This window comes from Podarcis raffonei, chromosome 17 (assembly GCF_027172205.1).
Source record: "Podarcis raffonei isolate rPodRaf1 chromosome 17, rPodRaf1.pri, whole genome shotgun sequence".
In the NCBI taxonomy this organism is placed as follows: domain Eukaryota; kingdom Metazoa; phylum Chordata; class Lepidosauria; order Squamata; family Lacertidae; genus Podarcis; species Podarcis raffonei.
Window position 1 is genome coordinate 29,326,337 of NC_070618.1, and position 16,585 is coordinate 29,342,921.

A 16,585-nucleotide genomic window follows, 5' to 3' on the forward strand; every position below is an offset into this window, starting at 1 on the left:
AAAACATTCTTAAACTGAGGCGCGCTTTCCCTACTGAGGCCTCCCACCACTGGCGCCCTTCCACCATTTGGCTTCCGTTCTTAGACCAAGGTAAAGTTCGCAAACCGGGACACTACTTCAGTTCGTAAACTGAATAGTTCATAAACAGGGCTGTTCTTAAACCGAGGTACCACTCTACTTAAATTTAAGTATTTAAATTTAAGGTGAGATTCTCAGGATACTAAAAAGTAGTTGATTTGCCCACAATAAACTTCTAGTTATGATGGTCTCTCTCAAACGAAGTATAAAAATATTTGGGAGATAACTAACACCATTTAATAAAATGAGAACTATATTAGGAAGGTTCTTTTTGTTATGCAAATTTGGCACCAGAGAATAATTTCTAATATTTCAATTTCTCTGGAATATAAACTTACACTAAACTCTTAAATATAAATAGATTAATAATAATTCTGCTGGTCTGAAAAAAGAAACATTCAGTACGGCAAAATATGTTCCAGTTGTCTATGGTTATAAAGGAAAAGCGGTTGATTTAAGAGGCATATATCAAACATTCCAGTTTAGAAAAAGCAGTTAATTTTTCATTATGTGATACAGGAAATTTCTCATTTAATCTACCTGGAGGAAAGAAATGGTTGCAACGTATTTCTTTCCAAAATTGTTGCCTTTAATTATATGTCTTGCAGATGAAAACTGAATCTAGGAAAATGCAGTTCTACCTTGCTGTGATGTCTAACATTCCAGACATAAGTAAAGATGTGAGATCACAATCTAATCAGCAACAAATAGCTGCTCACAGCCTAGAGTAATCACTTACAGCTGCCTTTTGAATGCATAGCTATGTAACATTTATTAGCAGATTGCATACGTATATGATAAAACCAGCTGTGTATTACAAGTGTGGCTTAATGATGACAAAGCAAAAACTTTTACAATGCCATTCTATGCATGACACACTGTTCAGCCACAAGGCAGATTTAAACCCATCGAAATCCATTCAAGTGTGCTAAACTCAGAACTAGTGTGGGGGAAAAGGACAAGGATTTATTCCATGCTATTTAGGGCCTCAGGGGACGTGGGTGGCGCTGTGGTCTAAACCACAGAGCCTAGGGCTTGCCGATCAGAAGGTCGGCGGTTCGAATCCCTGCGATGGGGTGAGCTCCAGTTGCTCGGTCCCTGCTCCTGCCAACCTAGCAGTTCAAAAGCACATCAAAGTGCAAGTAGATAAATAGGTACCGCTCCGGCGGGAAGGTAAACGGCGTTTCTGTGTGCTGCTCTGGTTCGCCAGAAGCAGCTTAGTCCTGCTGGCCACATGACCCAGAAGCTGTACACCGGCTCCCTCGGCCAATGAAGTGAGATGAGCGCCGCAACCCCAGAGTCAGCCACAACCGGACCTAATGGTCAGGGGTCCCTTTACCTTTACCTATTTAGGGCCTCAGTATATTGTGATTGAAGGTTTGGGGAGTGAATGAGCCAGCAGGCTTTGGAATAGGAATGTCTTCTATTTTAAAATCTGTCTGACATTGTCATTGGTTGATTTTGGCATCAGCTGAAAACCTGCCTTTTTAGGCAGGTGTTGGTGATATGGGTCTATGATGTATTTCTTCTGCAGTAAGGAAAAGTAGTTAAACCATATATACATATATATATATATAGAGAGAGAGAGAGAGAGAGAGAGTTTTATTGTTTTTGATGGGGTTGTTGTATTGCTTGATATTATATCTGATATGCTCCATCCTTGGATCATGTAAAAAATGAAAATAAATCACAGGGCTCCCAGCTCTGTCCTCCATCAGAGGGTGGCAGTCCAGGTGGGTTCAGGAGGAAAGGTGGGAGGCTGCCATTAATGCCACCCCCACCAGCATCTCTTACCTGAAGCAGTAGACGCACTCCTTCTAATGGTAGGGCTGGCCCTGCCCAAGACATTATTAATCTCAGGGGTTTGGTAGGTTCTGAATTTGATGGTGTGGTGGATGGTGGATGGTGATCATCGTTTAAGCAAATTTGAGTATAAATACGCTATGGGACAATTGGAGTCATCACAAATCAGCCATATAGCAGATTGGTAGTAAATGTGACCAAGAATGATTATATGTCAATTAGTTTAAGGAATAGCAGGGACGCGGGTGGCGCTGTGGGTAAAAGCCTCAGCGCCTAGGGCTTGCTGATCGAAAGGTCGGCGGTTCGAATCCCCGCGGCAGGGTGCACTCCCGTTGCTCGGTCCCAGCGCCTGCCAACCTAGCAGTTCGAAAGCACCCCCGGGTGCAAGTAGATAAATAGGGACCGCTTACTGGCGGGAAGGTAAACGGCGTTTCCGAGTGCTGCGCTGGCTCGCCAGATGCAGCTTGTCACGCTGGCCACGTGACCCGGAAGTGTCTTCGGACAATGCTGGCCCCCGGCCTTTTGAGTGAGATGGGCGCACAACCCTAGAGTCTGTCAAGACTGGCCCGTACGGGCAGGGGTACCTTTACCTTTACCGTAGTTTAAGGAATGTCCTTATTTTAAAGAGTGGTCTCTTATTTGTGAATATCAGAGCTGTACAGAACACATTAGATGTCTTTTACTTGCATGCAATGCACTTCTTTAGAAATGTAAGGAATTTCAGTGGTTTCAGACACTATGGCTCAGATTTTTCATTGTTTGGAAATCCTGAGCCAGTATCCCTTTGGTCTGATTAAGTGAGACAGGATAGAAAAAATACCCCCCCATTCCTGGCCTTACCTCTCTGTTTCTGAGTCCCCTGTTGTGAGAGGGGGCACCTGGGTTGGTGGGTTGTGGGGGGTGCCATGCACATTGTGCCCTGAAGAAGCGTGGCTCACCGAGTGTGATGGGGGCAGGGAGCCCGTAGCAGCTCCATTTTGACTGGCGTGGGTGTTGGAGAACAGGGCCGCTGCAAGAAGGGCAAAAACATTCACTATTAGGACACATCTTCAGATTCCTCAAGTAAGCATCTTAATTCAGTCTTCGGCTGCAAATAGGAGGCTTTGCTTTCACTACACCAGGAGTTTTAAACATGAGTAAGATGATGGGACATGGGTGGTGCTGTGGGTTAAACCACAGAGCCTAGGACTTGCCGATCAGAAGGTCGGTGGTTCAAATCCCCGCGACGGGGTGAGCTCCCGTTGCTCGGTCCCAGCTCCTGCCCTCCTAGCAGTTCGAAAGCACATCAAAGTGCAAGTAGATTAATAGGTACCGCTCCGGCGGGAAGGTAAATGGAGTTTCCGTGCACTGCTCTGTTTCACCAGAAGCGGCTTAGTCCTGCTGGTCACATGACCTGGAAGCTGTATGCCGGCCCCCTCGGCCAATAAAGCGAGATGAGCGCCACAACCCCAGAGTCGGTCACGACTGGACCTAATGGTCAGGGGTCCCTATACCTTTAAGATGATGTTTACCCCTTTGTACAGCAAGGCAAACCTCAGCCACACAGTCTTAATTCTACACTGCCTCCCCCCACCCTGGGAAGAGCCAGTGTGGCTTGGGGGTTAGAGCATCAGGCTATGATCTGGGAGACCAGGGTTCAAATCCTCACTCAGCCATGAAGCTTGCTGGCTGACCTTGGGCCACCCAATTACTCTCAGCCCAACAACAGAGTTGTTGTGGGGATAAAATGGGGAGGTAAAAGGTAACAAGGTAAAGGACCTTTGGACGGTTAAGTCCAGTCAAACTTGACTATGGGGTGTGGCTGCTCATCTCTACTTTCAGGCCAAGGGAGCCAGTGTTTGTCCACAGACAGCTTTCAGGGTCATGTGGCCAGCAGGACTAAACCACTTCTGGAGCAACAGAACACCGTGACACAAACCAGAGCACACGGAAACGCCGTTTACCTTCCCGCCGCAACGGGTGTGCTTTTGAACTGCTTGGTTGGCAGGAGATGGGACAGAACAATGGTAGTTCACCCCGTCATGGGGATTCGAACTGCCAACCTTCTGATCGGCAAGCCCAAGAGGCTCGGTGGTTTAGACCCCAGCACCACCCGCATCCCACTAAAACTGGGGAGGAGAACTATGTAAGCCACCTTGAGCTCCTTGAAGAAAAACTGGGATACAGTGGTACCTCGGATTAAGTACTTATTTCGTTCTGGAGGTCCGTACTTAACCTGAAACTGTTCTTAACCTGATGCACCACTTTAGCTAATGGGGCCTCCTGCTGCTGCCGCGCCACCAGAGCACGATTTCTGTTCTCATCCTGAAGCAAAGTTCTTAACCTGAAGCACTATTTCTGGGTTAGCGGAGTCTGTAACCTGAAGCGTATGTAACCTGAAGCGTATGTAACCTGAGGTACCACTGTACAAATGTAAATAATTACGCAGCAATGAGAAGAGCAGCAACAGCAACAACAGCAACAATAATAATATTCTCTCTATCTTGGCAAGTAAGCAGTATTAACACAATTAAAGGACACATCTAGCCAGGGAAAAGCAATGGCCCAGGGAGAATCCAGAGGATCAGACAGAGAGACTGGGAGGGCCCCACCAAGCCTCCGGGTTGAAGGTCCCCCCTCCCCGCTATAAAGTCCTTTTGGAGGAGCAGACTGAAGTCTTGTGGATTAAAGTGAGAGAGGAATTTAAAACCACCTTTGTCAGAAGCGGACTGGACTTATACAGGGGTCCAGGGATTCTCAAGTACTTATTTTCAGTAATCCTTAAAGATAGCTTTTATAAAATCTTACGCAGGTGATATAATACACTAAAAAGGATTAAAAGTAGATATATCAGCATTTGAGATAATTGCTGCTGCTGTCATCTGTGGGACACAGGCTAGATTGTGTTAGGATAATTACTGGGAATTGATATTAGAAAGTATTTGTGGGATAATAAGCTGTACATAGCCTTTATCACTAACACTCTGTTTATTGGCATTGTTAAAAGAGCAAGGCATGTTTATCTGGTGCAAAATCTAATTAACAACTGCTACAATATGTATAGTAAAACTGGATATCTGTAGTCACGCCTTCAGAAAAAGGATCATAGAGAACAATATTTAGGAACAAACCAGCAGCATTAAAATGAGTGAGAGAAACTGGCTGCCCCCTTTGTAAAGATGTGTGGATATTTTATGTTTTGTTGGAATGTGACCCTAAAGGGTGAGCAGCAACGAGGTGCATTCTGTCTTTGATAGTTCCGTAACGGACAGTGTATTTCACTGTGATTTTAATAATAAAATATGAAACCATGACCAGGAAGATCCAAGAAGCATTCTCTGTAGAGATGATATTGCTAAGGTCACTAGGTGGGAGAGCTTTCACCAAGCCTGGGGCACCCTCCAGATGTTCTGAACTCCCCCCAGCCCCAGCCAGCGCTGCCATCCAAAGCCATCTGCAGGGCTTGGCCTGCCAAAGGCGGATGTAGTGGAATTATGCTACGATTCCTACAGCTGATGAACTGAGTATCTGAAGAGCCCTGCCAGATCAGGCTAGGGGTTGCTCTTGCCTGAAATTCTGCTTTCATCAGCAGCCAGATGTTTCTGGAAAGGCCACAACTAGACATGAAAAAACCAGCTCTCCACCAATGCTGAAGTGGGCAAGCATGTTGGCAAGGCAGCCACAGCAATGGCTCACCTCTCCAAAAGAGTATGGGAGAATGTGATGCTACCATCCAATACCAAAAGGAAGAGTGTTATATTGAAAAATCAGAACTCCTATTAGAATAAACAAGTTCTGTTATAAATACTGAAGTACTAAATAAGATGGATAACAACGTGTAACAGAAAAAGAAGCAGAAAATTGGTTTAAAAGTATGTGAAAGAAAGTAATAGAAGTGGAAAGAAATTGCAATTGAGTAGATTGGAAGTTTATCACAGGGGTGGGCTGAGGGTGAGGGGTGTGGGATGGTGGTGGGAAAATGAAGTATTTGTGAGACTGAGTTGGATATGTATGAATATCCTTAAGGATTGTATGAAATGTATGTTTGTATATTCGTAACATGTATGTATTAATGTTGAATTATTTTAATAATAATTTTAATTTTAATTTTTTTAAAAAAGGAAGAGCGTTGAGCATGTTGCTTTATGGAACTGAGTCCTGGGCAACTGACAACCATCAGAAGTGACACCTCAACACCTTCCCACACTTGCCTTAAGTGAGGCAAGCCACACACTCCTAGCCTGCCGATTGGCTGGCTCAGGGGATGACACAGCCTGAGGATTCCCCTCATCGTGCGGGGGCTGGGAGCCAGCCTCCGCGCGTGTGTTGGGGCCGTGAAGCCCGCAACACCACCTCCTCCTGATGTCGGAAGTGGCTTTGTTTGCAAGGCTTATACGCATTTTACATATTAATAATTTATTAATACATTGATGGCCCGTTTTAATCTATTTAATTGTTCCCATCTCTTCATTCTCTTCCCAACGGCTCCTTTCCTGCACCTTCAGAAAACTCGAGGCCTATAGTGTTGTAATCTCTTCAAAAGAGAAATCAGCCATTTGGGAAGATAATAGCTCTCTGCTGTTTTCATCTTATCCTTGTGATGTTTATGCTGCAGCATTTAAATCAACAGAACATTTCTGCATTGAAGCTAAAATTATATATATAATAATTTGTATTTAAATGACAGTAACTGTGGCAGGAAGAATGATGCTCATCATATAGAGGCATCGAAAACAAGGGCTGTCCACCTGAAACATGGCTCCTCACATGCATTGTGTTTATGAAGTTTAACATTTATACTTCTCAAAAGCTTTTAAGAAGAAATCATGTAGAGGTTATGGACGACGTCACCTTGCACACAATTAAGAAATGAGAGTTTGCGTTCTCAAACTGCTTCCAAATCAAAGCTTCTTTTTTTAAAAAAAGTTTCTTCCCATCTTAGCACAGAAAGCACTCTGTAATTTAAAGAACCTTTCTGAAATGGAGAATTGCCACCTTTCCTCCTGCAAACTACCAATAATGTCGTAATTCATTTCCATGGGTATATTATTCTTAAATTATGGTTCTCTGTCAATCTTTGTCACATAAAAAAGACCTCATCTACCTTCTTTTAGAATAATCAAAGTGCAAAAGTGTTGCTGTTTCCCCACTTAAATGTCTAAGCAGCCATAAAATGGGGCTTTCGTAGGCCGAAAAATCCTGCTCAATCTGGGAGCCCTTCAGTTGTGTCTCAGGGCTGCAGGTGGACTTAAACAAATCAGTGTCAAAATAAGGGGTCACTTTGGGGGTTTTCAATGTTTTGTTGTTAAACTGATAGAGAAATCAACTCAGAGCTGTGCTGTGCATGATGACATTATATTGCATTAACTGTGTAGCTTTTTAAGTAGGGATGTGGGTAGTGCCGTGGGTTAAACCACAGAGCCTAGAACTTGCCCATCAGAAGGTCGGTGGTTCGAATCCCCGCGACAGGGTGAGCTCCCGTTGCTCGGTCCCTGCTCCTGCCAACCTAGCAGTTTGAAAGCACGTCAAAGTGCAAGTAGATAAATAGGTACCACTCTGGCGGGAAGGTAAACGGCGTTTTCGTGCGCTGCTCTGATTCACCAGAAGTGGCTTAGTCATGCTGCCCACATGGCCCGGAAGCTGTACGCCGGCTCCCTCAGCCAATAAAGCAAGATGAGCGCCGCAACCCCAGAGTCGGTCACGACTGGACCTAACGGTCAGGGGTCCCTTTACCTTTACCTAGCTTTTTAAGTAATAGATGCATGGGGTCCTCCGATGTGAACTGGCATCTTGACAAAGGTGAAGAAGGTTGACCCTTTCCTTCCATCCTGAAGTACCAGTGAAAATCACCCCACCATATGCCATATGCCCTGGAAGGGAAGATGCTACGGGGGCCATAATGACAATCTATTAAAATGGACTTTCCTTCCAAGACCAAGTGTTTCTATTCAACAACAGCAGCTGTCTCCCAGTGTGGTGACATGGTGCCTGCCAGAGCGGGGTGAGGCTGGGATTGTTTTCTTATTATTATTATGCTATGCAAATTATGTTTTTAATGTTGTACACCACATTGGGATTTGCCAATAAAGGGCGGTAAATGAAGCGATTAAAATAAATAAATAAATAAATAAAAGTATAAAAATCTGAGGATAAATATATTTATGCTGTTGCTTGATTAATCTATTTATTGTGGATGAAGTTGACTAAGCAACTCAAATATTTAATTATGACATGCAAATATAATTTGAATATCCTTTTAGTTAAAAAAAACAAAAACGTAAAAAGAAATCATTGTTGTTTACCTGGCCAAGTAACGCAGCAGTTAGGATTAATAATATATAAAAGTAGTATTTGTTCTTATATAGTTCACTAGCAGGACAAAAATATCCAAAGTTCCATTTCCAGATTCACCCAGGAATACAGCTGTGCAACTAAAACAGCTGTTCTATTCAAATCTGTAGAACTGTTTCGGATCCTGTGGGCTATGAGTTTTAAATTGCGTTGGCATAAATGACTATAAATATTTCCTTTTTACATAAGACGAGAACTCAGAAGGCAAACGACAATCTTCTGAACCAGATAAGAGCCAGCAATCTTTTGAATGGCAGCAACCTAATGTAATGACCTTCAGTTTTAGCAAGACAGATTTTAATCCAGATCCCACAATTTATTGCTTTGGGGATTCTGCTGGCTCTTAATCACAAAAGCAATAAGAGTTTCCAATATGTTCATCTGCCTCAGTTAATCAATTGTTCCAGCTGCCAATCACTAGAAATATCTGAAGGCAAACCTAAAGGATATCAGCCAGCCAAAGAAACAGCTGTGACCTCTTGGGACCAGGACGGAGCTCCATCGCGAACTTCGCCCTTTCCTCCGGCATCTCTGACATGTTCTATATTGTTTCACAGCAGGTCCCCTATTATTGCTATGCATGCTAGCAGCATGTAGGAATTTTATTGGTGCTTTCCCTCCTCTTGTAGTTAGTTTGCAAAATGATTGTGAGGGTCACAGCAGAGGCTATTCATGGGGATTATAAAAAGCTGGCTAACTAAAGCAGAGAGGGGTCCAATGAATCTTCAGTTGTATAATAACATTTTTCACGCGTCAGCTTCCTCACTATCATCAAGTTGTCCTGGGTGCAATGCATAGCCCTCATTTGATTTTAGCCAGTTTAGTCTGGCACTAGCAGGAGGGAAAGAAAACAAATTGTGTATGTATCAGTTAACCCATCATTTGATACTGAATTGCTCTTTAAAGGTAAAGGTAAAGGTACCCCTGCCCGTACGGGCCAGTCGTGTCCGACTCTGGGGTTGCGTGCTCATCTCGCTCTAGAGGCCGTGAGCTGGCGCCGTCCAAAGACACTTCCGGGTCACGTGGCCAGCGTGACGAAGCTGCTCTGGCGAGCCAGCACCAGCGCAGCACACGGAAACGCCGTTTACCTTCCCGCTATAAAGCGGTACCTATTTATCTACTTGCACTTAAGAGTGCTTTCGAACTGCTAGGTGGGCAGGAGCTGGGACCGAACAACGGGAGCTCACCCTGTTGCGGGGATTCGAACCGCCGACCATACGATTGGCAAGTCCTAGGCACTGAGGTTTTACCCACAATGCCACCCGCGTCCCACACGAATTGCTCTTTACCGTCGCTAAATCTGTGACCGGTTGCAATGACGGAGAGGGTGTGCTTACTTTTAATAATTGCATATAAGGGGTAATTTAAACAAGTGCAGTTTTTCTCAACCCTGTATAGTAATCTGCAGTGACCCAATTGACCTCCTCCATAGGCATTAAATACAAAGTAAAGGCAGAGTATTGCCATCCTTCTTTGGAAGAAGGGCCATGGATCAGGGATCAAGCACATGCCCAGCCTATTAGAAGTCCCAGATTCACTCCCTGGTGTTTCCATGTAGTGTGAGGGTGGGAAAACCCTGTCAGAAACTCTACTCGCCAAATTAGTGCAGATCATAATGAGCCAGATAGATTAATGGTCTGGCTCAATATAAGGGAGCTTTCTATGATTATTGTGCTAGTCCCGGCGGTTAATCAAGAGGCAAGGTCCAAGTCCAGTCTGTGGACAATGAAGCAATATGGAGGCAGTCCGTAAAAGCTGAAGCTGGGTGCAGGGAAGGGTTCAGGCAGGGACTGACAACCACCAACATTGCTCCCGCAACTTGGGACTGGGGCTGGCTGGCTTTTATATGCCCTGAGGCATAGGGCGGCCCCGAACCTCAGGTGACTCGCCTCTCCTGGCCTGGAGGCGAGCACTCCTCCTGCGGGAACTTAGTTCCCTCCGCCTCTCTGCCCTGAGCCTCTGCAGCTCAGGAGAGGCTAGAGGGTTCCCGGACCCAGAGGCAACCTCAGCTTCCTCTGACGGGGCTGAGAGTGGAGCACCTGCAGGCAATGGGTCCTCCATCACCTCAGGAGCCAGAGCACACTCAGCTGATGCCTGCACCTGAGGATTCGGCACAGGTGAGGACCCTTCAGGCTCAAGCTCAGCTGGTTCTGGAGGCGGGGACTCCTGTGCAGGCTGGGATTCCTCAGGTTCAGCATCTGAATCCCAGGCCATCACAATTATCCTGAGAAGAACTCAAGTCTCAGTCTAGTTTTTTTCATTTACCTTCTCTCATTTGTTACATCTCCCATCCTTTTGGAAGTCTGTACATTCCTTTCCTAGAGACACTCCTTCAATGCCTGCCATATTCCTAATAAAATTACTGTTCCTAAAACCACAGAAGGGAAGGGAATCCCTTTTATTTCCTCCTCCAAGCAACTTTAAAGGCATGTATGTCATGCATATATCCACTCAGGAGGGGCTTCTATATCTGTAATTCCATCCATGTCTCTCAAAAAGAGAAAAACTTACAGCCTTAAAAATGTTTCCCCATAAGAGTGAAAGGGGTGCCTGAAGCTTCATTTTTGGCTTGGAGGCCCGGATTAAACTGAATTAAGATATTTTCCAAGATGATACCGTAAACTCCCCTTGGTTTCTTGCGGAAATTGCTCTTAATTTTCTCCCTGTAAATTTAATGGGGCTTTACAGTTCTTTCCTTTTTCGAGATCATACTTGTATCCTCCATGAAACTTTCATACTGACTCCAAATTAAAATTGTTTTGCTTTTATTGTCAATTCATTTTTATTATCCGTTCCTTTGCTTTTATGGGCAACAAAATTATTTCCTGGAATCCTACCCTGTACATAACATTTCTTTCCCTTTCCCCCTTATACCATACCTGTGTAAATGTCATGCACAGGTCCTGGAGATTGTCTGACGGTGCTTTCTGAAGTGCCCTGGGGAGATGCAGGAGGTTGGAGAGGCTGGATTGTGAGACAGTCATTGAGAATGTCCTGGTCAAGCTCTATACTTGAACGCAACTGAAATACAAGCACAGAAAAGAGAAAAACCATGTGTTACAGAGAAACAACAAACAGCATAATAATGAAACATAATAATATAATTCTGTTTCAGTGATAACAAAATGAAATCAGAAGATTGCATTACATCCCCCCCCCCATGTTTTAAAGACCAGGAGCGAGCATGTACTGTATTTTTCGCTCTATAGGACACACCTGACCATAGGACGCAGCTTATTTTAGAGGGGGAGAACAAGGGGGAAAAAATCTTCCCCTCTCTGCTAAGCACCCCTTCAGCGAAGCGGCAGGAGAAACGGAGCCCCTTCCATTTCTCCTCCCGCTTAGCTGAAGGGGTGTTGCACCTTAGCTGAAGGGGCACATACCCTTCAGCGAAAGGAACCCGAAGCCTCCGGAGGCTTTGGGTTCCTTTCGCTGAAGCCTGGAGAGCAAGACTCTCCTGGCTTCAGTGAAGGCAACCCGAAGCCTTCGGAGCACGGTGGGAGCGCTTCCACCGCGCTTCGGAGTCTTTGCGTTGCTATCGCTGAAGCCAAGGAGCCTGCATTTGCTCCATAAGACGCACACACATTTCCCCTTAATTTTTGGAGGGGAAAATGTGCATCTTATAGAGCGAAAAATACGGTAATCCCAACATTTGGAGCATAACAAATGCATTTGCTGAGAATGGTGAAAACGCCACATTGACGCTTATGGACAGCATAAGACAGAATGACTTCACAGTCTATCCAACTGGAACAAATTATCAGAGTATCCCAGTAAAGGGGTTTAGGGGGGAAGTTTTGTCTGAAGGCCAAGATGGTGGCTAATGGACTGCAGAACTCCCCAAAAGAGCATCCTAGGGAGTTCTCCCTATTTGATCTGCATCCTAGGGGGTTCTGGTGAAGAAATCAACCAGAAATTGGGTTGGTTGATTCCGCATGCATCCCCAGTGCCTATACCAAAGCCTTCAGACATCTGTAATCAATAAAGTTGTGGCCATTTCCATCCCAAGCTGTTGTCCTGTCTTGATAGCTGCTCTCACACCCCTGTCCCCATTTTGTTAAGAAGCAAAACCAGAAATATGTACAATGAGTTCTTGTATCTTTTCTCGTTTATCCCTCATGCGTCTCCTACCTCCAGGACCCAGATGTTTCTCATGCTGTAACCATGAACTCCACTCTGCATTGCTTAACAGCTATTACTGCTATTATCCATGTATATTTCTAAGGTCAAAGGTATCTACATTTTCCCCATCCAGATTCTTAGAATAAGTAATGAAAGTGGCACTAATTGCCATGAAACATTGTTCAAAAACAATTAACCTTCCCAAGAAAGATTTCAAGGCTACAATATTTATCCTCTGTTTATATTTGCCTTTAAAAAGGTTCCTTTACAACTCAGCTTGCCAGCAATGTATCTATTATTATTATTATTATTATTATTATTATTATTATTATTATTATTATACTGTATGGAGCTGATCTCTTTCCTTTATCAGCATCCCAGTGATGTGTAATTGGATTCAGAATATGGGGGAAAGGAGGGATAATAAAGAATGAAGCAAAGTGTGGTTTGAGTTTTTGCATTTTTTAGGAACCTGAATGAAATGCTTTGAAATGCTGATTGGGAATACACACACAAAATAGATTTGTTTCTCAAGTCACATGCAGGCTGCGAAAAAGGATGTGGTTCCCTATATGCATGTATTTTAAGGACAAATGGAGAAAGGTACATGTGCATATAGGGACGCGGGTGGCGCTGTGAGTTAAACCACAGAGCCTAGGTCTTGCCGATCAGAAGGTTGGCGGTTCGAATCCCTGCAATGGGGTGAGCTCCCGTTGCTCGGTCCCTGCTCCTGCCAACCTAGCAGTTTGAAAGCACATCAAAGTGCAAGTAGGTAAATAGGTACCGCTCCAGCGGGAAGGTAAACAGCGTTTCCGTGCGCTGCTCTGGTTCACCAGAAGCGGCTTAGTCATGCTGGCCACATGACCCAGAAGCTGTACGTGGCTCTCTTGGCCAATAAAGCGAGATGAGCGCTGCAACCCCAGAGTCGGCCACAACTGGACCTAATGGTCAGCGGTCCCTTTACCTTTACCTTACATGTGCATATACTGCCTTTTTTGTGGCTTGTGTGTATTTTGAACCTGAGTGTATACATAGTGCTTGATTACAAAAAGTGAAGTGAGAATTGCCCCAATGGAACAGAAAGGAATCACACACAGTATTGTTCAACTGAAAATGTTACATGGAAATGTGAATAGTGGTATTAAACGTCCAACGATCCACCCTATCACATTGTTTGCAAAATAAACGACATGTTTGTGGTGCTGAGGGTAGAAAAAATTGCTTGGAATCAGAAATGCAGGGAGAAATAACCCCTCTACCCCATAACTTCTCTGCCTCAAATCTCCCCCTCCCTAATACCCTTTTATTACACTTGCAACATTTAGTTAGACCTGGAAACGAAACAGTGCACTGGTTAACTGAATTCTGTCTATGCTCAAGCTTGTTTGTTGTAATTTTACAGTTGTAATACTGTCTTTGATTCATGAATATGAAGTCAAATATTCTGTGTTCTTAGATGAAAAATAATCCGTCCTACAGATAAGGCCTGTGACCAAAATCTTGCCCAATTTGTGCCCATGGAAATATGTTCCATAATACACTAGTAAGTGATATATTAACCCAGCCATCAATCCTGAAATCTGCTGCAATGTTTCCAAAGTACTTGCACTGAATTTAAAGATATAATAATGGTATGAACCCAAATGTTTCGCTCACTGTATTTAATGGAGTTGCTCTCCAGTATTCGGCACACTTGATCTACTTGCTTTGAAATATACAATACATTGTTTTCATGCGAGGTATTCAGATCGTCCTTTTAATATGACAAACTTTGCATTTGGAACCTGAGCAGTTCCCAGGAGCAATGTTATTCTTACTTAGGTACAGCAGAAAACAAGGCACCATTTATAGCGAGATATATACATGCACACACACACGTGCTTTCCCCCCTTTGACAGTTCTAATGCTTATAATCTCTTAGGACAAGAGATGGAAACTCAACTCCCATCATTTCCTCATTTCAGGTATGATTGGATAATCACCCAAGATTTAGCAAATCAAGAGAACGTAATTGAAAGGGAACAAGGCCCCTAAATCCCTCAATTTGCGGCTGCATTACGTTTGAGTGCAAGAACAGGCATTCAGTTGGTCGGAGGCATGAGATTCTTCCAAAGGAAAAGGCTCCCCATCAAAAGATCTTTTCTTTAGGACTTTCCTTATCGTTGTTGTTTATCAGACTCATGTTTTCTTCATGGACACCTTGGTAGTCATCATTGTTCCGCGGAAATCAGATGCCACTAAAATATGCTTCTGAATAAGCTCAGCCAGGAGAAAAATAGCTTGATGCATGTACACCCACGCAGATAAGCTTGCTATCAAAACATTTTTGAGAGAATAATGGTGCCTTCGATAGCTAGACTCATATTTCCTATTATTGTAGCATTTAGGAATCCATCTGAAGCCTGACATTAAAGACACTTGAGAAGCATTTTGGAGTCGGAGAGACGTGCTGTGAGGGTGCAGGTGATGCCCTTTCCTATGGCTGCAGCATTAGATAAAATAACCCTTTGCAGACCTAGTCCCAAAGTTTGGAATGATAGTCAAAGGAAATCCTGAATGAGAGTAAGACCTCCAAGGATGCCACAACACTCCGGCTGCATCTACAGAGATGGGAGAGCCAAACAAGCCCTCATCTACCCACATATATATACTCCTGGGAAAGGACATTGAAATATACTCAGAGTCTAGAGTGGATTTCATGCTCTTTATTCAGCTCATAGTGGTGAGGAGGAAAGGATGTTTCCCTAAAGTATCTGCTTTATATACATTATTTACACAATGGGCTGCACGTGATTGGCTAATTCTGGAATTCTCCTGTAAGCCAATCAGGTTGTGGATTCACTTCCATCTGGAGCTGGATTGGGTGGCTCCTGCAGACCAATCATACTGCTGCATTGTTCTAGGACCAATCAGACTGCTGCATTCTGAATCCTATTGTTCTAGGACCAATCAGACTGCTGCATTTTGGATCCTATTGTTCTAGGACCAATCAGACTGCTGCATTTTGGATCCTATTCAACTCAGTACATAACAGACATCTTCAAAACACTTGCCCTGAAGCTAAGATCCCACATTAGCTGGAAATAGTATCTTACCCCACTAATGCACCAAACAGGAAGATTATCACAAGCATACAGAGACTCTCATCTTCCCATCCAGAACCCGAAAGGTGAGAAACCTGTCCAGCCACTCTCTTTTCCAGTTTTACCAATGATGTTCCCACAGTCCTTTTTGACCCAATTTTAATTTGCTCCTGCAAGAGCATACTAAACTTTGCTATTTTTACAGAATGTTGCAAAGTCAACCCAGCTGCAGCTTGGCAAACATGACAGATAGCAGTGAGGGAGCTGTCCTAGCAAGTTGCAGCAGGTGGCAGCCTGCCATAAGATTCATGGTTTTCATCTTCTTCTGAGCACCTTGGGGCCTTTTATCATCATTACAGCTGTGAGGAGTGGCTTTAAGATTGGAGAAACATGACTACTCTTTGCATAACACAGTGCTGAGACAAATCCTATGGTCTGAAAATACAGTTAAGCAGGGCTTTTGATGGCCATCCTGACAAATCAGGCTGCATGAGAGGGAGAGATGGGAAGCTGCCTTGTTCTATCAACAGAGGAAGATGGATGGTGCCTAGGAAGCTAATGATGAGTGAAAGCAACAGTCTTCAGGCGCCTTGAAGGCACACAAACACACACACACATTATGGGATGAAATATACTCGGAGTCGAGAGTGGATAAACCTAGACAGATCTTAAAAAGCAGAGACATCACCTTGCCAACAGAGGTCCGTATAATTAAAGCTATGGTTTTCCCAGTAGTGATGTATGGAAGTGAGAGCTGGACCATAAAGAAGGCTCATCGCCGAAGAATAGATGCTTTTGAATTCTGCTGCTGGAGGAAACTCTTGAGAGTCCCATGGACTGCAAGAAAATCAAACCTATCCATTCTGAAGGAAATCAGCCCTAAGTGCTCACTGGAAGGACAGATCCTGAAGCTGAGGCTCCAATACTTTGGCCACCTCATGAGAAGAGAAGACTCACTTGGAAAAGACCCTGATGTTCGGAAAGATGGAGGACACAAGGAGAAGGGGACAACAGAGGGCAAGATGGTTGGATAGTGTTCTCGAAGCTACCAACATGAGTTTGACCAAACTGGGGGAGGCAGTGGAAGACAGGAGTGCCTGGCGTGCTCTGGTCCATGGGGTCACGAAGAGTTGGACACGACTGAACGACCAAACAACAACATTCAGCTC

At 44.2% G+C, this 16,585-nt stretch overlaps 1 protein-coding gene across 4 annotated transcripts in view; it reads right to left on the reverse strand.

The window, feature by feature from the left end:
* Positions 1-16,585, reverse strand: part of GLIS3 (GLIS family zinc finger 3) — a 180,395-nt gene that overhangs the window by 32,452 nt on the left and 131,358 nt on the right. For all 4 annotated transcript variants that reach the window (XM_053370470.1, XM_053370468.1, XM_053370469.1 and 1 more), the window contains 2 exons: positions 11,091-11,232; positions 2,722-2,890 (listed from right to left, as the gene is read on the reverse strand). In XM_053370470.1, the coding sequence (XP_053226445.1) occupies positions 2,722-2,890; positions 11,091-11,232 (311 nt within the window). The remainder of the gene's footprint in view (positions 1-2,721; positions 2,891-11,090; positions 11,233-16,585) is intronic.